Raw genomic sequence first — 26622 nt, forward strand, 5'->3', positions numbered from 1 at the left:
CACTGTAGTAAATGCAAAGTAGTGCTTGTCTGTCCCTCAGTGCTGTGGTCAGCCGAATGGGCCCATTGTCGCCCGTAATTAGGGCTTCTGGAATTGGAATCTGTGTATGTGCAGCAATTGTTCTGCAGAAACAAAAATGGCCTCGAACCAGGGGTGTACACAAAGTTGAGTGCAGTACACAGAGTGCACCGGTCGCGCAGGTCTTACCAGTAGTTTCAAAACAGCTTGACCCCAAGGAATATGCTAGGTACGTACGCAAACTTTCTTCCAGCTGAAGCAGAAACCAGCATCCTCTTGCCTAGGTGTGGCCATTGCAGATTCCCCAGAAGATTTCCCTTTTGCAAAAAATAAATCTGGTGTCACTGAATTAATTTCCCCTTATTAACCCTAGACAAAATGAAATTTCGGTAGTTAATGTGCTCCCTGCCCAAATTCCCCAATGAGTCATGGTAGAACTGAGTGTCCTGAGCTGCCTCATGTTGCTGTGTGGCAATTATATTATTTACTGCTTTCCCTCCATAGTTGGCAGTCTGAGAGCTGTGCCCAGTTGAGTTCCCTTGCACAGGACATACGTCGGTTTGTTTGTGAAGTGCTTCTGTTTGTGAGGTGTTAGCATACAGATCACAGCGACTTCTGTGAGGAAGTCTCAGCTTCTAATGCTCCCAGATGTTGTGCCTTGGATCTCCTGCTAAGTTGAATACAAGATTTTATTTAAAATATTCCAGAATTTATTTTTCTCTCTAAAGTTTCAAAATATATATGTGGGCTGTTTGGACATATAGGTGTAGCACAAAGGCATTTGTTTCTTTGGTTGACACAGATGATACATAGCCCACAGCTAATGTCACCATCATTTCTGATAGCTATCAAATGCAAAAAAAAATAGAAGGCAGTCTTGACAGAGTCAGGAGGAGGCCAAAGCCCATTTGCAGTGTATTGACATCTATTGTCATGGGAAGAAATGGTTTTGGCTGTAATGCTACTGATAAGAGCTGTTAACTTAACCAAAGGGAACCAGTCAGGCACATCATGTCAAGCTTCTCTTCTGTCTGTTGTGCCAAACCACCCTCTTCTGGACTGCTCTTTCAAGCACTGTGTCTGTAGCAGGACAGGGGCTGGGGGCTCCAGCAGGAGCCACCCTTTACCCCCCGCCGCCCCTGCAGCTACTCTTGTTGTCATCTCATGAGCGTTTCCTGGCTGATGTGAAATTATTCCCATTTCTTTGCAAGGGAGGTTCCTCTAGACATCAAAATCACTATCTGAACTAGCACTGACTGCAGAAATTTAGTAGGCAGGCCAGAATTAGAATGGACCGAAAGAGCTGATTCGTCTCTTAAACCTACAGATTTCCCTTCTTTTTCAGCTGTTGAGCATGTCGGTTGTAGGCTTTGCTCTCTTTTTCTGTGACATTAAGCAGAGTTCAGACTTAGGTCTTCCAGTCTTTAAAATCTTCCACTGTTTTCCAGATTAGGATCTCGGATATATTTGCTGTAAGTCTTCATTTTAATGAGGTGGATGGCAGTGTGCAGGCCAGTTGCTTTGGAAATGTTTGTTACAGGCTTGCAAAATGAAGACTCACAGGTGCAATAGCTTTCTAAAAATGCATGGGTGGGGGGGTGTATCAGGAGGGAAAAGAGCTACTTAAACAGAAAAAATAGTGTTGGTGCAAAACAAGTTAGTCCTAGCTAGTCGTGGATTAAATTTAGGCTGTAGGTCAGAACCTGCATTCTAACTGGAAGAAGAATGAGCTCTGGAATAGCCTTCAGGAGGAGCAGCGGAGGCAGAAAGCCGTACTGCTTTTAAGCTGGGACATGAAATGTTCTCAGACAGGATTGTATGACACAGTTGCCTGCAATAGCATGGGAGTCGACTTGATGACCCAGGAGATCTTTTTCTGCCCTATGTCCCAAGTGGTGACCTTGAACCGAGTAAAGTCAGGTTGTGGGTGAGCTTTGTTTACTCTGAAGTCGGTGACTGAAAGATGACTTAATTCAAAAGCATCGCTGAGTTCTTAAAGCCACATCTCCTAGTTTAAATTTCCTACTTGACTTCTGTTTTTCTGAGTAATACATTCCTGTTAAATTGCACAAAAGTTAGCTGGGGCAGATGTCCCCATCTTAACTTTGCAGATTAGGAAGGAAACAAACATGCTTCATATCTAAAAATAAATAAATAAAGCCACGATATTGCATATGAAATGTGCTATGTTTATTTCTTCTAACAGCTGTAAGCTCAATTATTTATAAGAACATTTAATGCCAGCTTGTGTTCTGTGCTGCCATTTGTTTCATTTAGCGAGCTTTCATGGCTCCCTCTCTGCTGTTGTAACACTCGCTGCAGAGCGCGGGAGGCCCTTGTGGTGTTCAGAATTAGTGCAATTCTTCTGTGCACTGCTTATTCATAGTCTTTTTGTGAGATTTAGTCTTAGGAGCATAATGTCTTCTGAAGGAGTGACAGGATATTCTTTAACCCTTAAACTTAGAATGACAGGCAGCATATTTCCTTCAGTATTTCAGGGTAAGGTATGGTAGTAGGTGGTACTTGGAGAGAGAGCTGGTTGCCTGGGTTAGCGTGAAGCTGCCTCCTGTATTCTGCTTATTTTCTCTCTCCGTGCTTTACGTAATATAATGTGAGAAGAGAAGAGGTGGTATTGTAGCCTTGATAACTGCGCTTCAGATGCAGGAAGGAAACTCAGTTGGACAACTCACATGTTTAGACCATTAACTTCAAACCAAGCAAGTGCCAAGATGTTTCTCTGGGCCTGGGGCAGAGCTCTGCAGGACCGAACCCCAGGCGCGATGTGGGCCTGCTGTGGGGCCGGGCAGTGGGCAGTGGGCCTGCTGTGGGGCTGGGCAGTGGGCAGTTTGCTAAGGCCTTCAACACCATAGGTGTATCAGGAAGCATCGCTGAAAGAAGCTGCCGTACACTTTATGCCAAGCTTTTAGACACACTTTGAACCCACCCTTGGGTAATGGCAGAGGCGTGAGCAGCCATCTCTGTGGGCAAACTCAGCCAGGCGCCGAGGCTGCGGGTGACACTGGCAGCAGCCAAGCTGGAGCGGCTGGGGTGTCCCAGAGTGAACGAATGCAAACTGGGAATTTCAGTTGTCTGGAACAAAAAATAAACTTGACCAGTCTGATTTTTCTCCACTTCTGCTGACCTACAAAAATAATCTAAACTGCAAAAATTTCTCTACTCTAGGCATGAAGTGCTATGTCGGGTGGGGTTGTTGGTGTGACGTGAGGCTGTGTCCTGGGAGCTGTGTTTGCCGGCGCGTGGCGGCAGTGCGGCCCTCTTCCCCCTTCCCAGCTCTGGGACTGCCTGTTCCTGGCACGGCTGCGTGCGCAGAGCATCTGAATCTGGCACACTGCTGGCAACGCGCGGAAGGGCCTGAGCCGCGGGCTAAATGACGGAGTGTTGCGAATGATACGCGAGACCTGACCACATGAAAAGTAAATGTTATGATTGCTGATCCTCCTGGTGTTTATGTAAGTCCCAAAGCTTGGCATTTTTCTGAAAGCCTCAGCTCCTAGATTATACTAGTATAAATAACAATTTCAATTTTCATTTCAAAACAACCATAAAACCCTTAAAGTTCTTGTGCCTGGAGAGAAAAATTTGGAGGTGTAAAAGCTCAAACCTGAGAAGATAAAGCAGGGGGCCAAATCTCAGGAATTTAGGGACCTGCCTCATAAATTTTGAACGCTTATGTTTAGCAATTTGCATCTTAAAATCGTATATGAATTATCAGAGCTGTCAGTAGTAATGAGAGAAGAAACCAAAGGAAATTACTTCTCCACACACATTTGACCACCAAAAATAACTACCTCCTGCGACCCTTAACTAAGATACCAGTGACTTAAGAGCATGTGTCCTTACTCGGAACTATTAATGAGCTGTTTGTTATTCCCTGCCGTTGCAGGGGAGTACTTGAATGTTTAGAGCCTGTGAGATAATCCAGAGACATGCTGTGCTGCAGTAGTCACCACTTATCTGCATTCCTCCTAAATAGGCTTCCAAATCCCCTGCTCTCTTTTCCACACCAAGTAGGGAAAGAGCTACAGTCTTGGAAGAAGCGTGTTGGGGATGAAAGGGAAGAAGGAACCATTAAACGTCTGTCTAGAGTGCCGACGGAACTGGCAGGGACGTGGTGGACGTTATGTACAGACATTGGCATGTGCAGAATTGCAGCCTGTGGCTTATGCCCTTAGGAATTCAGTACCTTTCATTGTATTTTGAATGTCTGCAACTTTGAAGCCTTTGTTGTTTTTTTTGTCGCATTTCGGCAAAGGCATGAATTCAGGTCTGGCAAGGAGACAGCCTGTCCACTGTTTGGAACAGGGAGCTGGAAGGAGGAACTTTTTTGGTTTTTTTTGTTTTGTGTTGCCTGATCTGGCAGTACTAGTTTCTCTGGTTTTAAGATTGACGTGAGGGATCTCACTGTTGGTTCCCTTTGAAAGGCTCTGTGCTGAAGTGCAGCTGCTCACGCGTGCACGAGTGCAGGACTGGCTCAGCTATGTCTGCAGGAAGCTCTCCAGGGCACCCGGGAGCAGAAAATGTTTCCAAATCCCTTTCCTTCTGCGGCCCGCGGGCAGCCTAGGGACAGGCTGTCTGGCCAACCTGGCAGGCACTGCTCTGTCTAATGATGCACTAGCCCAACGCTCACGGCACACTAACGTGCAGTATCTATATTCCCAGGTGTTGCAGAGGGCAGCACTTTGCCTATACTAGGGCCATGGAGATGTGCTGCCTGGCTGGACCATGTATCTAGTCCCAAGAGCGGCCTTAGGCTACTTCATAAAATACAAGATGGGCCTAATCAGACTTCAGTATGTGGTTTAAGTTAAACATATGTGAGATAGGTAGAGTAACCCTGTAGCCCTAATGCAAAAAGCTGCTGAAGCATGTTCTAAACTTGAAACATGCACCATAATTTCCTGAATCTAAAAAGCGATTATTTCTACCTGCATGCAGCAAATCTGCACACAGATCCTCAGCTGATCTAAATCAACTTTTAAATGGAGTGTCTAGAGTTGCACTCATTCATATCCACCAAGCACTGTGAATTTAAGCCTTTGTGTGAGAACCTGCATTAGGTGTGAGTTCAGCTGAGTGCTTAAATAGTGCTGATTAGTTTCACAGTTAATAAACACTGAATGCTTGTTATTTTAATTAAATTCCATAATTGCTAGTAAGTTTGGGGATATGTGGAAAAGTCATTTTCTAGATGTAATTCTAATGAGTTTGTCCGCCTACTTCATTTACTTATAGCAAACATTTCTTTAATTACCACTTTAATCTCCAAATCACTTCCTGTGAAAAGTAATTTGTTCTTTTAAAGCCAAATAATTGTGCGTTTTTGTGAGCTTTTTTGTTAATGCTGTTCTTACATTGCAAGTAATGTCAAGACTCCTGAGTCTGAATAGAAAAATTGAAATCAGAGATTTCTTGAAGTTGTGGTGCCAATATTTCTATGTGGAGATGAGATAGTCTGACCAGCACAAAGCATGGCTCCAAGTTTAATTGCTCGAAGACCACCATTATGGGAGGGCCCTGTACTGCTCTAGGACTGTAGCAGCAGCGGGCTCTGTCTTTGCCCAGGTTTGTGAGCTGGCATTCCTGTTTCCTCTCTAGAAAAGGTAACACACCAGATTTTTTTGCCTTGTGTTTTGTATCTTGTATACTGGAGGAAAGCATGCAACCTTTGGGGGATGCTCTAAGTGGAGCATCTTTCTTTCTGTTGACTTGCATGGAGCCCATGGAGAGGAGGGCCAGTGCTGAGTCAAAACTTCTGGGTACCTGTGATCTCCTCAACTTCAGAATGACATTTGCGGAGGCTTTAATTCTAAAGCTGAGTTGGGACTTGCTTCAGTTTTGGCCCTTCTTGTAGTTTTCTCCCTGCCGTACAGAGGGACGTATATTTATCCAGTGAGTTTAACTCTTAACAGTTTTCCATACATAGATTATAATATTCCTACATATATCCTTTGCCTGGGTAGCCTGTAATTTGAGCCCATTTCTTTCTCCTTTACCTGAATTAAGGCATCTTCCTGTAATGGAAGTCTTACTGAGATGAGAAGAACATTATTAATAAATACATTTATCCAAATTCTCAGACTGTGGCAGCCATCTCTAGTTCAGGGTCTTTACTCCTCATACAAAATGGTAGAAGCAAAAAGCAGGTATCGCATTGGCAGGCAAACTCAGGCAGCAGGCTCTTAGGTTGCGTTCAGCTTTCGTTCTTGGCTAGTTTTAGACTACATCCCCCACTTTGCACTGTGTTTCACTGGGATCAGCTTAGAGTTAGGCTGCATCTTGCTGAGCCTTCACCAACCCATGGTGTATCTCTTATGTGGCTATTTCAACAACTAAAATGTTTAAAAAATTAAGTGTTGGCAGCTGTCGCTGGAGTGGCATGCTTGAGAGACCAGATACTGGCTAGTTTCAGTAGCGAACAGACTAGTCTGTTACTGTATGCGCTTCTTGAATTTTCCTTCCATTCCTCTTTTGAGTATCTGTCGAACACATTCATTATGTTCTTGCTGGTATGAAACAAATGTTAGCTAGAAATGGGGACAGTTCGAGCAGGAGAACAAACTTAATTCCCTGAAGGCAATTTCCACCTCTTACAATATACCACTGCTGCCTCCAGTTCATGTAACAGGAAAACAAATATCTCCGACTATCTTGTTTGGTTTCTTATTTCTCTTAGCAGCTTGGAAGCAGGGGAGGGTTTTGTACCCCCTTTTCCCCATATTTCACAGATCAGGGTCTTTATCTATGCATGATTGTGCAGATTCTGATACCTGTTTCTGTCTGTGTCCTGGAAGGCACTTAGCTCGGGATCTTTTGGTCTAGAAGTGTGAGTGCTGGCAGAAATAAAAGACTGGGTCTTATCTTAGCTGGAGTTATGTTTGGTCTTACTCTCTTGAGTGCTATTTTTTGATGAAAATGAAATAAAATGAACACAAAATGAAAGGATTTTTAATGCAATCTAGAACCCTTAGAGAGTCAGGAGACCCTGGCAAACACATTTCTGTTTTGCAGAAATTCTGCTCTTTTGCTGTTGAAACCAACATCTGCAGTGTCATGTTGAAACCTGTTTGTTGCTGTAGGTATCAAGTCCTGACAGGAACGGGCACTGAGTATGAACAAGCCCCTGTACTCCTCTGTGATCATAAATATTGACTTTTTCTCCTCTGATCCCAATCTGATAGTTTTTGTCTTGGGCTGGTGATTCCACTGCCTTCGGTCCCAGAAGAACTGAAGCTTCTCATTTTAAGTCTCACCTATAGGAGACTATTCCTGAAAATAACCAGTAGCACTGCTATTTTACTGCGTGAATAAGGAACAGCCGCACAGCACACTTTGTAAGATTATTTATCCCACTGTGTACCTGTGTGTCAGGACTCTTGGTGCTGGGTCTATGCTCTTGGTTGGAAGGATGCAACATCCATGAGTGCTCTTGCAACCTGTGCGTCCCCCACCTGAGCAAATATCTTTGCAGCTGCTCATGCAAAGGCTTTGTGCCTGGGCTTTGCCCTTTGGGAAGGCAGCTCACACACATAAAGCAAACTACTGAATCTATGCCAAGAGAAGTGATCAGGGATTCCCTGCTATATGGAAAGTCTCCTAATAGAAATGGAGATGAGTTATTCTCCCCCAGGATAAGGTGGTCAAGGAGAATAACAGAATGCTTGTTTAGCTAGAAACAATAGCTAGATAAAAGAAATCCATCCATAACTTGAGTCGCCTTTCATTGGTATATCAGTACAAGCTTTGTAACAGAAAATGCTAACCTGATCTTTGTATGCTTTTTAACTTCAAAAGGGGCAAGCAGGACTGGAAATGATTGGGCAGGAGTTAATATGAGTTTTTATAGATGACTCTTCTGTATTGTAACATCTTCCAAAAGAGAGACGAACTTTGGTCTGAACAGATCACCTTGAAATCTGGCAATGCTCTAGGTTGAGGGCCTTTGCTTAGAGTTGGTATCACTGAGATAGATTTTTAAAATGGCGCACGTGTCAAAGATTAGAGACTAGCCAGATTTGCGGTTTGCCAAATACAGGCTCTTATGTTTTAATCAGTGTTTTGTGATTTAATTTTGAGGGTTAGTCTGAAAATGTTTTTAGTAGTACCTATATTGGGTAGGAATCCTGCTTAGTTTCTGGTAATTACCAACAAAAAATGTAACTAACTAAATAAATCCATTTGAGTTGAGAAGCTAAAATTTTTGAAGACACTGTGACGCCTACCTTGACTTCTGTGATGAGTGTTCAATATCAGGTCCACTGCAGTCTGGGCAGACATGAAACATAATGTAATCATTCTGCCTTTTACTTTAAACAGAGACAAAGAAAATCAAGAAGTGAAAAAGGCAAGTCCCTCGGCCACAATGAGCTCTGGTAAGTCTGTGTTATCTTCCACTTACCTTCACTGACCTATCTTTTTACTGCTAGAATCGTTCTTGTCTGTTTGTGATGCAATTTCTTTTTCTGTCTTCTTTTCTGTCTTCTTTTCTGTCTTCTTTTCTGTCTTCTTTTCTGTCTTCTTTTCTGTCTTCTTTTCTGTCTTCTTTTCTGTCTTCTTTTCTGTCTTCTTTTCTGTCTTCTTTTCTGTCTTCTTTTCTGTCTTCTTTTCTGTCTTCTTTTCTGTCTTCTTTTCTGTCTTCTTTTCTGTCTTCTTTTCTGTCTTCTTTTCTGTCTTCTTTTCTGTCTTTGTTGACTCTTCTTCTTCTCAGTTCTCAGACAATGCCCTCTGCTCAGGGAATGCTCAGGGAATCTGACTATTGATGAAACAGCAGAACAGCTTCTTAGTGAAAAATGCCTTGGCTTGATTTTTGTTTAAATTTGGCCCATAAAGTTCAAAAAAAGACTAAAAGGTCAGATCTGGAGCTGGAGTAGGTCAGTTTAGCTTCTTTCATTTTGGAATACAAGTTTGGAATTCAAAATCATGTTAATTACCTGAAAGAATGGTTGGAAAGAATTTGGTATGTTTTAGTAGGGGCAAATGCCAAGTTTAACATCTGGATTGGAAAAAACAGCTGTTCAAAGACGAATGAGGGAACAGCAAACAGGGCCAGTTAGGCAGTGGAGAACCTCAGGGCTTGTCTGTGTGACAGACCAAATCAGACTGAACAATTTTCATATTGTTGCAAAAAAAAATGCAGACATCATACCAAAGTGTCATATGTCGGACATGTAGAATAGTATTTCTGCTGATTTTAGCACTCCATCCGGTCTCAGCTAGAGCATCATGTCCAGTTTTTGGCATTAGAAAAATGTGGATCAGTTGGAGTGAGTCCAGAGGAAAACTGGGGGAGTAATCAGAGGTCTGAAAAATGTGAGCTAGGAATTTGGCTTAAACATTACTAAAGTTCCAGGTTTGAAGCACGGGAATACATTGTTTTGGGGTGGTGCTGGAAATTCGTATGAACTGGTTAGACAAACACTTGTCAGCAATGACACAGGTAGGTTTGCTTCTGCCATGTGTCAGGCAGATGGTTTAGATGACCTTGGAGGTCCTTTCCAGCACTCTCTTCTGTTTCACAAAATTCACCAGAGCAAGGTTTACTTGTGTCAGCTGAGAGCCCTGCAGTTTTGAAAACCTCTCTCTTCCACAGAGATCTTTGGAATCTCTTTACTGGCCCTAAATCCTGCAAAATGCTGGTTTCGCATTAAGCTGGATTTCATGTTAGGCTTCCTTCAAATCTCTTCAGATAGGAATGTTTTCTAGTTCCTGAATCATACAGTGCTGATCCACGACATCCCCTCGTAGTCAGAGATTAAATTCAGTTGCAAGTGTTTTAACCCAGAGGTAATCTGCTTTTTTGTTTGTCTTTCAGAACACGAAGAAATTGGTGTTGCAAAAACTGTTGTCAACGGGCTAATCTCAAGCAGCAATGGACAAGAAAAAGAAAAAGGTGGGTTAAGAGCTTCAGACGCATCTCTGCAGCTCCCCCTGCATGTCAGCTGAGTGATGTGGCTCATTTTCCCCGACCTTCGCTGTAGCAGGGATTTCCAAATTTAGTTTGCCTGGGTACTGATACAAGAAAAGCATTGTGCTGCACCATGCCAGCAGCAGCAGCATTGAGTTGAACAAATATTCTTTGTCCCTTGAGCAACAAAATGTGGTAGGCTAGATTTGCCTGTCAGTATATTTTTGAGTGCTGTTTTGAAGAAGGTTGTGTACCTCTTGCAGTGATTGTGAGAACCTGAGCCTCAGGATCTTAGCGCATTCAGACAGCATGGATTTGTGGGTGCCTATGTGTGAATCTTGTTAACTTCAGTGGGAGGTGAAGGTTTGGGCCAAGGATTAAAGAGTAGGAAGTAACCATTTAAGTAATAAAGAAATCTGTCATTAGCAGCAACAATTTAGAACTGAAACTCATCTAAACAAAACAGTCTTTATGTTAACATCAGTGGGTTTGGAGTGTGCTTATAGCATCCCATATTGTACAGTGATTACATATATTTTGGCAGGGTGAAAGTGTGAGCTTGTAGCTTGTATGGGTGTTCTTCTGCAGGGTTCCTTTCCTTTCTTTTCCTTTGATGCCTTTTTATAGCACTTAGGATTTTGACTGCATTGTAGGTGGCTGAATTCAGTCAGTTACAGAGCAGGACACAATTAGGGTTGTTCCCTAAACCACACACTGTTTGGATTTGGGTTCAGCTGTATTCACAGAGTCCCTGGTGACCAGGAAGAGGCTTGGAGAATAGGCTTTGATTCCGCTTCCTGTTTAATATAAATGGATTAAAAACCATTTCCTCAAATTAAAAATTGTTTTATCTGAGGTTTGGAAAAAATCTGTCAAGCTCTTCCCCCATCCTCTTAGTTGAGAGCCCTTTTCCAGATAGGTGAAGTCTACACTTTCCACTTTTGCCTTGGACCAAAAAGAGCTGCCACAAGAGGGGGATGTGCGTACAACCCGGGCGGGAGTACCCAGCACCTGCATGTCAGTGCCTCACTCAAGCTGGCAGAGCTAGCCAGCCTGCCTTGCCTCTCCTGGCTCCTATATGAGGGCCAGCCAGATGCTGTGAATTACGTGCTGGAAGAGCCTGTCCCTTTCCAAAGGCTGTCCTGAAAGCAGGAGATTAGATGCTTACACCTAGTGCTCTGCATTGGGGGAGTGAAGAGTAGGTTCCTCTTGACCCTTATTTTGCAGGCCAGGAGGAGGTGGAATAGACCTCGAGGAGGCAGCTAGCATTTTCCAATTAGTGTGTGCAGAAAACAAATGGGTTTTAAAGGAGAAAGTCCTGGCTCTGTGGAAATCAACAGCAAAACTCAAGTTATTTTTATGAAGCCATGATTTACAAGGTGTTTGTCTTGGCTAATCCTGTTGAGCTTCACCTATAAGTGATTTTGCCTTTCTTTCTCTCTTTTGCTTTTTGATTTTTTTTATAAATAGACTTCCACATTAGCTGCAATATAGAGTTAGAGAGGAAGTATGAGGAGTTCTGGAGAGTTTTTGTAACAATTGCTAGAGTTTTGCACAGTGCTATATACAGTTTTCTCCTTTAAAAAAAAAAAAAAAAAGTGTCTGATGGTAATGTATCCAGTATAATTAGTATACTAGCTGATGGAGTCCAATAGTAATCTCTTTGATTAGCTGTTTAAAGGAATGGATTTTTCTAAATTGGTTATTTCGATAATTGCCCTGTGGCGTGGGCTTGTTTTCCAGATTATCTTATGTGTCTCTACTTTCCATTGCTGGTCTCGTAAAATATATACTGTCAAATCCAGATTTCATATAATGTGGCTGGTGTAATGTTCCTCTCTGAACCTTTCACCCTTTGTTTTTTCACTTTACCTTGTTTTAACTGAGCCATTTTGATGTTGATTTAACATTTTTATTTTTGCACGTAGTGTATCTCAGCTAAATGATTACACTAAACTTTATTGATGGCTTCTAAAAACTAATGCTTCCAGATTCTTTTCCCCTGCTGCACAGCAGTTAGGCAATTCAGTAAGCAGTTCTGTACGCTGCATAAAACAGGCATGTCCTGAATTAGGGTGAACGAGGGGATATTTTTAACGATTGCATCACTGCTCTTTGGACTGCTTTTGTATCTGAAATTTCCTGCTATTGTGTCTCCAAGTACATCAGAAAACTTTGTGGCATGCTTCCCAACTCTGTTCTTCCTTTTTGGATGTGCCATTTACACTTTTGTGTTTGCAGCTGTTGACGTCCCTTTATGTACACGCTCTATTTCTGCCGTTAAAATAATCCCTGTGAAGAAAGTGAAAAGTTCTCCTCACCTAGTGCTGCCTACAGGTATCTTCTTCTCCCTCCCCATATGCATTAGTTGGCCATCATTCTCTCTCTCTCTCTCTCTGTCTCTCTCTCTCTCTCTCTCTCTCTCTGTCTCTCTCTCTCTCTCTGTCTCTCTCTGCTTCACCCACTTGCTTGAGCTAGTTTTTAGCTCCATCCTCTTTTCACTGCTTCCAGAGCTGTAGATTTCATCAGTAGGTAATAAAGTTAGCTCACGATGACACGATATGCTGCTCTCAATTACACTGCTCCTCTGCAGACATAATTGAGTCTACCTGAATCTGGGATCATTGTAAACTCTTCCACTAATGCTTGGTTATGAATGAGATAGTTATTGCAACCTCATTTTGAGCCAAACTCTTGATGAACCAAAGAATATTTCCTGTATATCTTTGGTCTTTATGAAAGTAAGTAGATATCAGAGATTTTATTTTACAGGTTCAAGCATAATTCAACATCTGTGGAATGGTTTTGTTTTTGTTTTTCTGTACGTACACTGACTTTACAAAAATTTTATATGGATAAATGAGGGTGATAGGCTCACTCTCACCCCTTACCCAAACACATGTTTTCCAGCTAAAAGTACACAATTATTTTTTTACTTTACTTTTACTGAATTTGGACAGTCAGACTAGTTTAGCTGATACTGCTTATCTTTTCTGGTCTTTGTCACATGTGTGTGCCGTTGCACTAGTACAGTGCTAATATGTTTGCTACCATCTGCTGAATTTCTATACTGAGAGATTCAGATTTTTGTTTTCCTTCTTTTTACCTAAATTGTGAGGAGATTCAAAACCATAGGTATTTGTCCTCCTCTCCTAAAATGAAATATTCTGATGATATTTCATTTTCACACCTTTTCAAAACATTCTAATTTTGTTGAGTTCAGAACATTTTTTCTTACTGTTTTGACTTTTGTCATTACGTTTGTAACGTAATGTACAAAAATAAAAATATCAAGTAAAAATAAAATGTCTGAATCTTATCAAAATTAAATGCTTTGATAGCTTCTCATGAGAATTTCCATGAAGTTGATTGGTTTCTTCATAGTGTTTCCATTTTGTCAAGTCATCATTCTCCAGTGGCAAACACTTCTAGTGGAAATTTTTCAGGCAGATTTCTGTGAAAATGTAGTTAGAAATCAAGACAGCATTGCCTTCAAGAATTGTTTCTATATCCAGAATTTTGAAAACTTGAAGTCCAGAGGTGGTTGGATTTGAGGGGAGAAATTCAGTCCCATCTCTAAGTTTTTATGTGTTTAAGAAAATAGTTAATAAATATATTTGTGTTCACACTGCAGTAGACCTTGTAAAAGGGCTGTTTTACAGAATCTGAAGGTTCAGACTGTGGGTGAATTTTCAGAGGCATCAATGGTGGATTCTCAGGCTAACCATCTGACTATCAACTTTACCTTTTTTCGGTCATCTCTGAAAGATTAATGATTAGCAAAACTACTGTTGTTAGTAACAGTGGATGAGATCAAACTGATACTTCACCAAATCACAGTGTATGCATGATACTTGCAGAAGAGCCCAACAAAGCTGGGCAGTCTGTGGTATAAGCAAGGTGAGTGTGCAGCATTGGCCACGTAAGCAAAAGGGGAAGGCTGAGCACGGGGGAGCACCTTAGGAAGCAGCTGCATTTTGGTGCTGGTTTGTGGGTGGGAACCTCAGGCCTCCTGCCTGCAGTGCCCTGTTACTGTTTGCTGGATAGCACGGGAGAAGTGTTCGTGTCCTGTCCACCTCTGCCCTCAGTCACTGGGGAAAGGTTAGTCCCTGCGCTTTCCGGTGTGGTCTGGGTTCCTGCCCCCAGAAATGTGCAGAATGGAGCAAAGAGCAAGAGCGGAACCTGGCCCAGAAGCTGCCTGGTTTCCCCTCCTCGAGGTTTATATATCCTTAATACAGAAGCAAGAAATGTCAGTGTGCAGCGCAAGATGTGCACTCGGTGTGACACCTGCCTATCAACCAGAAAAATATGGCATTTAACCCCCCTCCAGCCTTCTCTGTTATTTACTGGCCTTATTTGCTCAGACTGCACTCTTATGCTCTGCTCTGGGTATGTTTATTTTTGCCAAAATGATCAAGAAAAACCTTTTCATTTGCTCAACCACTTAATGATCAAGGAACAAAATATTGACTAGAAAGGAGAAGGGGGGAGAAAAGGAAAGGAACTGAATTAAGCATTTGGTGAGGAGGGGTTTAGAAGAAGGTACTCTTCTGGGATATTTTCTGTTTTTGCCTGCTTTGCTAGCCCTAGGGCAAGAATAGGCTGTGTAGTAAAGAGCGACCAGCTGCATCCCCAACCTCTGGAGCCGTGTTTCAGGAAGATGCTGATGTATCTGTCTTGAGCTTTAAGAATGTTAATAAGATGTGTGGGCTGTGGGCAGCTTTAACCTCTCCAGCACACAGGATTATCTGTAGGATTTCTCTCAACAAATACTGCTGAACTAGATGATGGAACTCCTACAGTCCTTGGAGAGAAAGAGGCAATTTTGGGTCCTTTCTTCTCCAATGTGATGGAGGCATTTACCTTGTGGTGCACTCTAGGTGTTTTCATTTCTCTTCAGTGCCTGTGAAGAGAATCTGGGTGAGGAGCGCAGAAGAACAGTGACCCTGTGGATGCCTGAATTAGGTCAGGTGACTACCGCCAGTGTGTCCCCACCTCACAGAGTTACAGCTCTCTTAAAACTGGAGTTCTAGGGCTTAAACCTTCGCCCTCTGCTTTAAACAGGGGTTGGTGGAGTCCTGATGTTGTATGTTGTGCTGTGTGGATGTGAATGATAGCTAGAACTGAAGTCCTGGGCAAGAGCATCTTCTGATCATGCTTGGATCATGTGAAAATCACTCAGAAGTCAACATCCATTCTGACAGCCATGTGGGTGACCTTAAGGCAAGGCATGACCAGCTGTGTGGTAGGAATGCAAATTTGCGTCTGAAAACAGGGTAAAGCGCTATTTGGTTTTCTGTGCGCATATAGCCTTTCCCTTTATCGTTAAGGGCCACCTCAGTGCTGCAAATTAACTAGAGGCTGAACTGTAGACCTGAAAGTCTCCTTTGATTCCCTACTTATTCCATCTTTCCTCCAGTTCCAAGTATGGACCTGCTACCTGAAACTGTCCTTTTTGAGAAGGTCCTAAGGCTCTGGAAGCTTATGCAAAAGCTTAGACACTGGTAATTCCAGCTCAGAGGACTTCCAATGTGAACCAGATGTTTGACATTCATTGAGTCCCTTCCCTTATTGCTGTTGTCCATCTGATACTGGTGATATTTCTTTATTTTGTGGCAGTGTTTTGGAGCCTTGGCTAAGGTGTTGTCATGGTCTGTAGGTGCTGTACTGGGGTGGGTTTATTTGGGTATTTTCTTACTGAAATCAGCCAGGAGATGCTGTGATCTCCACGAACATGGGCTGTTGTCTGGACAATAAGCAGCAGCCTTTGCCCCTCTCTCCAGTCTCTGGAGAGAAACTGCATCTTTCCCACTGCAGAGATAACATGATCCTCATCCTGTAAAGATAAAGACCATCTTGTGTTGCCATTTGTGAAACACAGCACCTGCCCAGAACCTCTTCAGGCTCCTTGTGCATTGGTAGGATTGGCAGCTGATTTTAGGTAGGTCAAAGTGAAAAAGCTGATGGCCATTGCAGGGTCAGTAATAGACAGTGCACGAGAAGGGGGAAGGGGTGTGTTTTCCAGGGGAAGTAGCTTGGATAAGTGAGAGACTCTTTAGGCTTATTTTTCCAATAGATGTCTTTGAGGAAACAGCTCTCCAGAAACTTTTTTAATAAGAGGAGGGAGACAGCCTTGAAGCCCTGATTTGTTATTACTTAATGGGATGGCATGAGAAAAAGCCAAAATGTGTGGACTGAAACGTGCAAGGATAAGCCCACAAAGAAGCTGTGCTGAATCAGACCTCAGCAAGGAAGCTGACATGATGTGGTGTTTGGCTCACAAGGTGATATGAACAGGTATATGTTAAATCTCTTTCTAGTTTTTGGGAGAGTTTCTGTGTTAGAGGATTAAACACAGCCATGAAACGGGGAAGATGGTGAGAAAGCGACTTGCAGTGTCTTTAGATTATATTCAGCATAGTTATGAGATTTTGTCCTCCAGTAGTCATAAGACATTTTTTCTCTTTCAGTCCTGCACAAAAGGCATTTGTAAGGCCTCAGCACACAAACTGTGTTGCTTTGTACCACTGGGACATCCCTTTAGCAGAGCCACAGGTATAACGGTAGAAAACTTTACTAGTACAATATCTCCATGGAAAGCAGACCTAATAAAGCAAATGGACCTGTGAAATTTGGTTCAAACACTCATCCTTTTTCTTGCTTTCTTAGCTCTGTTACACTGACTCAGACCTTATTTCTACATTCATCAATTATCTGAATACAAAACTGCTTTGATTTCTCAGTGCTTTAAATCCAGAGCTAATCTTCATCCGCATAAACATTACTAGATTGATTCACCCAGAGGCAGCCATGCTGCAATTACTCCATAGAGCTCTGATGGCTCCTAGTAGTGTTGTATCATCTGTTTCAATGTGTTGCCTTTGTGGGTGTGCATTTCCTCTAGAAACAGATCCCAGCAAAGTCTGTAGCGGAAAAGGAGCTGTGACCCTCCGGGCATCTCCAGCCTATGAAGAAAATCAGAATATCTCTTCACCATGTCCTCAGGATGTTGAGCAACCTGAAAGTAAGTGTCATGGGTAAAAGGTTAACTGGAATGTGTAACTTGCAGTAATGTCATGTGAGGTCAGTCCAGGATCTTGGGGTGATCTTTTTTTGACTAAAATCTAAAGCCCTAAGTCCCATAGTAGAGTCATAAATCTCTTGCAAGGACAAGACCAGTGGAGGGAGACAGAGTCCTGTTCTCTGCTAGTGCGGTTTACTCATGGGGTAAGTTTGTTTACAGCTCCCTATTGCTGTAAGGGGCACCTAAAACTATGAACTCCTTTTTTTCCTGGCAGGCCCATATTGCCTCCTTTTATCCCAGGCGCGAGGTGGAACAGAAAGAGGCCGGGTGGCATTGCTGCCGCAGCAGCATTCACTTGCGGTTGTCAAGGGAGCAGGGATGGCGTCCCAGACGGACAGTGTTGCCACAGAGCTCTACAGTCTTTCAATAGCAGATGTGTAATTACTTAATTGTAGGAGACAGGCAAAGCATAACAAACCTGGCTAGTGCCGTGGGTCTGGCAGAGAGGATGAACTCCCAAAGGCAAGATGCCGTTAAGGGGGAAGGGGGTCAAACTTGCTCCTGAAAGCAAAGCATACATAGTTTCAGGATTTATTGTTATAGGAAGGGTTATTCCATTAATTCTAGCCCCAATGTGCTGCTTTCTGCCTCCCTCTTCTCCTCCCCTTCTGCTCCACCTGTGACCTTCCCTCTTTTCATGCTTGCCATTCTCTGTTTCTTCATTCCTGCCCCCTATTGCCTCTCTTCTCTCTGTTGATGGCTTCATAAATTTCCAGCAGCCTGAATGGCAATGAGCCCATTACTATGGAAATGAGCTCATTAATACTTCCTTTGCTTACTCTCTCAATCACTTTATGAAATGCACTTTGGAGCTGGAAGAGTTCTTTGCATACAACTTGAGCAGCAAAATGACTAACGTGAGGAGGGGTGGTGGGGAGGAGCGCAGTAGGACGTGGGTAAATAGGCGATGAGACCAACTTGTCTCACTGCATGCAGCTGCAGGGGCTGGGTTGTAAAGTGACATCATATTTTTACTCCCCCCCCTCTTAGGCACATAGTTAGTCTGCAAAACCTGATCTATTTGTTGACAGTCCTCTACCCAGGTTAATCATACATAGCAATGTTGATAAGGACAGATATGTCTTTGCAGCCTATGTTGTGGCTGAATATGGGGTCTCGCATTTCTAGTAATGTGTGGCGTTTGGACTTCAAGTTGCAGCTTTAGAAAGTAGCTAGCTGGGCTGCCTTTTTGCCTCTGAAATAAGAATGTCAATGAACAATTGTTTCTTCATTGCTCTGAATGAATTGCCTTGTGTTTACAAAGGTCAGAAACAGGGAGGGCATCATGTTTAGGGCTGGTCTCTATGGTAATTAGGCAGCCCTGTCAGAAAGAATTTTATGTGTGAAATGAAGTTGCTTGACTCTTAACTTCAATTGGTACATGTTTTCTGTAAATGTAATTGTTTGTTTTTTTCCCCTTTCTTTTCCATTATGCCTACCCTCCACCCCACTTCTTCCTTCCCTGCTTTCTGTGAAATGCTTAGGTCTGGAGCCAGAAAACCCAGAAACAGGTACAAACGTTGGCTGTTTATATTGTTGCTTCTGTTGCTTTCTTGGAAGTATTTCTTGTTGCCTGGCAAAAAAAAAAAAAAAGTCCCCTCCTTTCACTTCTTCAGTAGCTGGAGGGAATCCTCTGTGATTTGAGGTTTTCCTTCCCCTGTAGATGACTGCAGATTGTCGTCTAACACTGATGCCAATGGGGATGCCCAGCCGTCTTCTCTGGCTGCCAAGGGTTATAGGAGTGTGCGTCCAAACCTTTCCTCAGACAACAAGCCACAGGTAAGCCTTTCTTTTGCGACTCTGAGGGTGATCTTCTGGGTTCAAGCACTGGATTCATGGTCAGGAGTCCTGGGTCGAACTCCAAACTTTGCTGCAGAGTTGGGTAAGTTGCTGCGCCTTAGTTTTTCCTACCTGATGTCAGCAGAGTGCTGTGATGATAGTGTGTTCAGGCACACTGCAGTCTTTCCTCGGTGGATGAAGAAGGAGGACAGTGCTATTTGTTTGCAAGGAAATGGTAAAGTAGCCATCTATTACTTTTCCTCTTTTGTGTGTGGACTATTTCCTTGAGGGTGCTGCAGGAAAGCTCTGAAAGCAGAGTTACACGCACCGCATTAAAAACAAGATATTGGGGAAATGTCTTTCTGTTTTAACACTAGAACTGATACAAGGCTTTTAAGGCCATCAAGGGAAATGTTATTCATACCGTAAGGTAAATTGTTAAAGTTGATCTGTTAAGAGAAGCGTAGCTTCATCCTTTCTCGTTTAGGTGGTTGGTCTGCAAACAAGCAGTCTGAAAGCTAGTAAGGAAACCCTTCTTAGGAACTGCTTTCCTGTGTGAAAAGGAGCCCCCTTAAAGCCTTGTCCTCAGTCACAGTGACTGCTTCCATCCTCAGCCCCTAGCAATGCCACAGAGCAGACACCATGCCTGAAACTGTAAGTGGAGGTGGAAGAGAGCACAACTCGGATGAAGGCATGGGAAAGGAGCAAAGATCTCTCCTAAAGGAGAGATCTGTTTACTGCCGGAGGTGCACAGCTGTCCTGTAGTCACTTTTTGGTCATGTCGATGAACAGAGAGAGTACTGTTGCACATAATTTTCTTACAGGATTCTCAAGGATAATTGCTTGAAAAATAAGCTGAAATGGAACAAATTGGAAACAGCAATCATAGTGAATTAATATTTCCCAATGATGGCATGTAGTAAAGTGAGGCTTAGCCTAACTCGAGGAAATACTGAGGCACCCTGAAGTCTCCATGCTGAATCCTTTGGTTAAGGATTAAGGAACAGAAAGGGATGAGCCTCTTCCAGAACCAGAAGGCCTCCAGAAGAAACACTTACCAACTCACTTCTCTATTCCTTACACATCCGGGAAGTGGAGGAAAGAGGGGCATCTTGAGAACAGTAGATCTCAGGATGGCAGCTGTGATTTTATGAAGCCATCCTAGATCTATATCCATGTAACACAAATACGTGCTGGCCCAAAGCTGTCATGCATGGATGAATTTTAAAGGAAGTATTTATTCAGATTTGAACATTGTGAACTGTTATGGCATCCTTATTCTCTGATTTGGGCCATTTTAGCAGTAGTTTAGCAAGCGCTTGCCCATAAAGATGTGGCAGTGGGGTGTGTGTAAAACCCACTTTCGTAGTCTTCCAAGGGTTAATTTGCAAGAATGCAAGGCGCTTCTGTTCAGTAGGCTGGTGTTTTAGTTCTCCTCCTTTCAGCAGTTTATTGTTTTTAGCTGCTGGCAACAAAGCAATAAATAAAACGAAACCTCTCTATAGCTAAGTTATTTATTTTGCTTCAGAACAATTTGGCTCTTGGCAAAAATTCACTGTAATAGGAATCAGAGTGGCAGTCAGCAAGCAGTTCTGGAGTGGCAACCTTTATGTTGCAAAGCACGGAAAACTGTAAAGCATTTCTTTTTCTTTACCAGAAGTAGGATTTCACTATCAGCAGTCTTGAATCTGGAGGCAAATTCTTGTGAATTCATTTCCTTGAGCAACTTTAATTGTTCTGGTTTTGCTTAAAGCATTTTTAGGACTGAACAATCCTAAAGAGAATTCGAGTGCCAGCTTTTACTGGGAACAAATGCTGACTTTTTATTTAGCTAAATGTGACAAACTATAGCATTCATGTGACATCTGCTTTTGTTAGCAGGGACACAGCTTTGTACATTTTTTGAAACATTTTGGAACAACCATTTTTCAAAAGTATGGCAGAGATTGTCTAAAGCCCTGAATTTGGTTTTGCAGTTCAAATGTCCCCATTGCTGGGAAGAATTTGATTACACAGTCGTGAGTCTAGATTTAGTTAACCAAGATGTTTAATCTTTACTCGGGCTTTCCTGGGGGAATAGTGAATCTCACTATACAGGCCTGTCTACACAATACTTAGCTGAAAGTTAGCCCGCAGAGAAATGTGTGGACAGGGATCTGAGCTGGGACTTGCATGCTGCAGGGAGCAGTGCTGAGAAAGAGAGAATGTGTGAGATCATGGATGCGAGCGAGTTCTGCACTGGCTTTCTAGATACTGTATTTGCTTTTTGTTCTTGCTGTATTAAAACCTGCTTAACCCAAGTCTAATGACTAAATTCATTCTTTCAATTTGTTTATTTTTTCCCTTCTTCCTTTCATTCGGTGCTGCTTCCTCTCCTCCTCTCTTCTTGACTCTGCATGGGCAGGCCCTTGCTCCTCCCCGTCCTCCTCTCCCCAAAGAGGAAAGCTTTGCATGGCGTCCTCGCACTGACACTAAAGCGTCCAACCTGTTGCCAGTGCCCATCATGGACTGCGTGTACCTGAATTTACCCAAGCCTTATACGCAGCGTGCATCACCAAATGCCAGTGCACGGTGTTATTTCTCGTCACCTACCCCCTATGGGACAGTCCCCAGTGGGAAGCAAGGCTTGCAAGCAGAGCAGCCCCCCTCTTTGAGCCCCAGAGACAAGGTGCATGCTGGGCAGCCGCTCTTGGGAAGTTGCTCTGTGTTGTCAGATGCATCATCCATACAACACAACCCTGCTAGGGCAGATCCTAGTAGTAAGGCTGGAATGAATTCCAGTCATGAGACGAAAGCGGATAAAAAGGTCAGCAGACTATATGTAGCTTGTTTATCTAACAGCACTTGCTCAGCTGCATCTGAAAATTCCACTGGCACCGCACATGACCCAGCAGCCAGCACCAGTTTGGGCGCTGAGCTCACTCAAGCACCAGCCACCGACATTGTTTCCTCTGTAACAGATACTGGAAAATCTCTTCCTCCTCCTCCTCCTCCTATTCCTCCCAGGCCGTATTTTCACATTGTCCTCAGTAAAGACGCACTTAGTTTTGGTGCGGGCCATCCCTCCTGGACTCAGTCGTCACCTTCGCAAGCTTTGAGGGACAAAGTGGTAGAGCCCCAGAGCACAGCTGCCAGAGAGGACAGGATGAAAAAAGAGCCTTACCTTACTCAGCAGCGGCAGCCACCATACAAGGCAATGGGACGCAGCATGGTACATGTTTTCTCCATAACCTTGTTTTCTTTCAGCTGTGTGAACGGTTCTCTAGTTTATTACAGCCTTTCTTTAATGCTTTATCCCCCTATTTCCTAATTTCTGAACATCTGTTGGTCCACCTGAATCCTGTGGTCTTCTATGCAATAATACTTAACACCCCATGTCCCCCCAGTATTGATAAGTGTGTTTGCATGTGTGTGTTTGTAGGAGCTTGGGTTAGGCTGGGTAAGTAGGCAGATGTAAAAGAAGCAAACTGTGATGTGATGGTTAATGCTTCTCAAGTGATGGGGAAATGCAGAAGAACTGGTCTATGATTTGATTTAGCCTCATTGCAAATGAGAAGGGAGCGGGTGGTGAGGGGAAAGAAGGTTTTGTGAAATACCCTGCATGTTCACAGAGGCCAGGGCTGCAAGGCTGAAGAAATGTATCTTCCTGAGGAAAGAAAATCTATTGGGACTTCATAGTATTTTGGGTGCATCCTTGCATGACACTATATGGCTGCATTAGTCTCAAGTGCCAGTCTTCCCCATTGCATAACAACACCTTGTTTCCTACAGGATGCCACTGCCAGCACCACTGCTCAGCCTGGGGTTATAGTAGTCCCCCTCCTCCAGGTTAACCCAGACAGACAGCAAGAAGGCAGCTCCAGCACTCCACCACCGCCTCTGGTTCCTTTTGGGCAAGGCTCCGTGTTCCCCGAGACTGTTTCTCCCGGCTCACCCTTGACTTTTCCGACTCTAGACGATTTCATTCCCCCACACCTCCAGAGGGGTCCCCACCATAACCAAGCACCCTCCGTATCTGGCACATTACCCCCTGTTTACCCAAAACTGCCATCCTTCTCATCACCACCTTCACTTGTCCCTCCAGTCACGGGGGCTTTGCACAGGGGCTTGAAGCCTGAAATCGCTGGAGTCATCTCATGTACAGTAAGCTTGCCAAGTACCTGCCTCACCCTTTTCCTAAATCTGTATTCCCAGATTAAAATGACTTTCTCCTTGGCATACTAAACTTGAGAGAGGAGTGCTGACTCACTCCCTGCCAGCAGCATGACAGCTGAAACCTTGTTTATGTCCTTGTACTAGTGCATGCGAGTTGCCTGCCTTATGCAGCTTGGGACTTTTTATCGACTTCTCTCGCACAACATTCAGCTGTCTCCCTCCGTGCCCGTTGTGCTAGGTGATGCATGCCTTTAGAGCCTTCATCAGGATTTGCTCCCCAGGATAATGAATTCTGTCTAAACAGAATAGTTGCACCTGGCTGCTCGCTTCAGACTCTCTGAATAGCATCCTTCAACTGTGTTTGAATAACATTTAAAGCAGCAACAGCGGGGCGGTTAAAAGTTAGGCTGACTTTCTGTTCCACTTGGAGCTACAAGACCATATGGTCTCTATGCAAAAGCCTGCTGAAATCAGTATGAGATTGCTGCCAGTACCCAATGACCTACAAGCAGTAATATCAGTTACTGACCTGAGAGTCCTGCAAGCATGGAGGCACCATGGAGTAGTTTAGGGAGAGAGTGTCCCTTCAGTTCGGAATTGCCTGGCTCTGGTTGAATTCTTCAAAATTTTCAAAAAGAGCTGCAGCAATTTTAGCCTGGATTTCACTGTGTTTTTCCTAGATTAGGTTTCCATTCTCTTTAATCTCATCACCCTTCTAAAAAAGTTCTGGGGGGCAAGGAGGGAAGTTAGCTTTGAGTTAAAGATGCAGAGGAAGCAAAGACTACTTGACCCTCCTTGTAATAGAAGTCTTAAAACCACCAGGTCTTTTACGTGATAGCTGGTGATGGAGGGGTTAGAAGTTCTGCAAAATCACCCTTTGCTCGTGATGATACCTTCTTGTCTTTTGATGATCCTACAGAGGTCTAGCAACAGGCAGATGGGAAAAAAAGAGAAATAACCAAGGATGAAATTTTCAGTAGTTTTCAATGTTGGCCTCTTTCTGCTCCTGTTGAAATCAGTGGGATTTTTACTGCTGAGAACAGCTGAAGTGTTTTTTTGGAGACTAACTCCACAGTCCATAAAAATTCAGCAGGCGTCCAAATCATGGAGGACTAGTGGAAATTTTGTTGTACCGAGTTTTGGTGAGATGAGAATTTTAAAGGATTATTTTAAGGGCATGCTCACTTCAGGCATTTGGCCACAGAACTGTTTTCCACAATGATCTAAACAGGTATCTGTTCACCCACTTTGGTGACTTAGGCAGGACTGCTGAGCCTGTCTGACCTGACACCCGTCATCTTTGATGGGTTCTCTGTATGCTATTCATCAAATGGACCTCAAACCCAACCCCTCTAGCTTTTCCCGACTCCCTCTCCTTTTTCCAAGGGCCATTTTTTGAAATACTACCACAGCCAGCAAAGTGGGGCTGATTGCACCTCTTAAAGACTTACATTTCTGAAGACTGTTAATTAGAACCTGCTATTTCATCATGAAACATCTGTGGCCTGATTAGATGCTCCTTGGAGCAAGGTCACCTCTGTCCAGCAGAACGGACTCGTTCTTCCTTACTTCTCCTCTGGACTGGAGTGACTGTAGATGCTTGTTCTGATTATGGCCAATTCTGACCATGATTTCTCTCTTGAGTTCTGGTGCCAGCCCTTGCTCTGGGGCATATGAGTTTCTGATCCTGTAAGTCTTTTCCACTGATACTGGTGGGTGTCAAGGGTACTGGGTTGCGCTTGGCAAGAAGTCAGGAACAGGGGCTCTTCTGGAGCAATATTCTGTGTGGGGAGTTTTTTTGGGGGGGTTTTGGGTTTTTTTTTTTTTTTTTTTTTTTTTTTTTTTTTTTTTTTGAAGAGTGATGAAAATCCTCCTGAGTGCTCAGCTCTATTTCACAGATTAGTGGCCTGTAGCATTTCAGTCTGACAGTGGAGCAGCAGGAGTGCAAAAATCTGGTACACCACTATTTCACACTCGCACTGTTTGGATGCTTATTCCCTGTTAACTTTAATGGTAATTGTGTGTCCAAATCCCTTAGGAAGTTTTGAAATATCTCAACCTAAACAGGCACACAGAGTCTTAGGCCATTGTCCTTTCCTTATCTTTTCCCTTTTCCTACCAAAAAAAAGCCTGATATTCCTGAACTGAGGGTTTTCAAATATGAGCGAGTTTTTAAAGTCTCTCTGCTGACACAGCCTTTATTCCTACAGAGTTGTGATGATACCAGAGGTGAGTTAAAAATAAATAAATAGCAGAGCCAGATGCTTTAGGAGAGAAGAGCAGCTTGCTATCCGTGCTCTAGCAGCAAAGCCATGTTGTGCATCTTCCTTGCTAGAGTCCTACTATTTACCCTCCATCTATTTTTTGCATAATTTTAACCATGTTGGCATCACGCTGTCTGATGTCTACTGAGTGAGGATGCTAACTTTATTTCTCTGATCTTCCTGCCAAACCAGGTGCAGTAATCATGTTTCACTCAGAATTGCATGAGTTTTGCACGCCTTGATTTCTTGCTGTGAAAGGAATTCTTTTAAAACAAAAAACAGTGTTTGTGTGTGTGCGCGTCAGGGGAAGGAGGCCTGTGTCTTTCCCCATAACCAGAATAGCTCATTCCTGCCACCCTGTGTTTGCTCCAGAGAGTCTGGCAGATGAATTTAGTGCCTCCTCTTGGGGGATGGAGTTGAGAAACCAACACCAAAGAATTGTAGTCCTGCCTTAGCAAACTAATTGCATTAACAAGGAGCAGGGTCTACACAAGGAGCAGGGTAACATTCGTGCTTATGCCTTTTTACTAAAATCTGCTGTGATTATTTTTCTTATTCTGCTTAAAATGGCTTTTTTCAGATTTTCCCAGGGTTGCAGCAGCACTAAATGCTGATAATGATGCCTTGCTCTCCTTTACAGGACCCTGGTCCTGTGCTAGATGAAGTGCTGCAGCCTAGCACTGGCACTGACTATCCAACCTCCTTCACGTCAATCAACAAGCCTTCCTCTGCCTATCCCTCTACCACAATCGTCAATCCCACCATTGTCCTCTTGCAGCACAACCGAGGTAAGGAGACTTGCAGATAGATCTTTGTGGTTCAGACTGAGCAAGCTGTTAAACTATAAGGAACTGGAGCATGGGTGTGCCACGGACTCGTTAAGTCCAGACTACTAAGAGATAACAAAGATACCTTCAGGAAGGTGTAGTAGCTGAAGTACGCAACACTCAAGTAACAACAGTGCTTACATGGTTAGAGGCATGGGACAGTGTCTGCTTTTTCTGATTAGAATCTGTGGATCAAAGGCCACTGTGAGGTTGAGGAAAGGTTTATAATTGGGCTGTGGATATAAGAATAGGTTATTGCAAAATGACAACCTATCACCTATTAGGTGTTCTGTAATGATGGCAAGGGTGTGTGCTCTTGTCTGTCAGGAGAAGCAAGATCAGCTTGAGGTAGGTTCTACCTCACTTCTTAGCTACTGCAGTGTGAAAATGGCCATATTTACAGTTATTTCAGAACAGATTTGACCTCTGGATTCTCACTGTAACGTACCTGACAGTAGCTCATCCATATGCCTGTACTCTTCAGCTTGACAGTTCCTCTATCTATAGCTGGAAAAACTCAGACTCTCATTGCAGTAGTTCTTGAGCTCCGGATTTGCGTATGAACAACCTTGA

At 43.3% G+C, this 26622-nt stretch overlaps 1 protein-coding gene across 23 annotated transcripts in view; it reads left to right on the forward strand.

The window, feature by feature from the left end:
* The window catches only part of LOC112980249 (sorbin and SH3 domain-containing protein 1), a 182122-nt gene that overhangs the window by 98716 nt on the left and 56784 nt on the right, over nt 1-26622 (forward strand). For 13 of the 23 annotated variants that reach the window (XM_064513902.1, XM_064513893.1, XM_064513898.1 and 10 more), the window contains exons 2-10: nt 8353-8408; nt 9848-9925; nt 12182-12277; nt 16845-16964; nt 18509-18535; nt 18688-18803; nt 21208-22014; nt 22575-22946; nt 25863-26010. In XM_064513902.1, coding sequence (XP_064369972.1) covers nt 8399-8408; nt 9848-9925; nt 12182-12277; nt 16845-16964; nt 18509-18535; nt 18688-18803; nt 21208-22014; nt 22575-22946; nt 25863-26010 — 1774 coding nt within the window. In that variant the 5' untranslated portion in view covers nt 8353-8398. The remainder of the gene's footprint in view (nt 1-8352; nt 8409-9847; nt 9926-12181; nt 12278-16844; nt 16965-18508; nt 18536-18687; nt 18804-21207; nt 22015-22574; nt 22947-25862; nt 26011-26622) is intronic. The other 10 variants (XM_064513907.1, XM_064513908.1, XM_064513909.1 and 7 more) reach the window with 7 other exon arrangements.

This window comes from Dromaius novaehollandiae, chromosome 6 (genome assembly GCF_036370855.1).
Source record: "Dromaius novaehollandiae isolate bDroNov1 chromosome 6, bDroNov1.hap1, whole genome shotgun sequence".
In the NCBI taxonomy this organism is placed as follows: Eukaryota; Metazoa; Chordata; class Aves; order Casuariiformes; family Dromaiidae; genus Dromaius; species Dromaius novaehollandiae.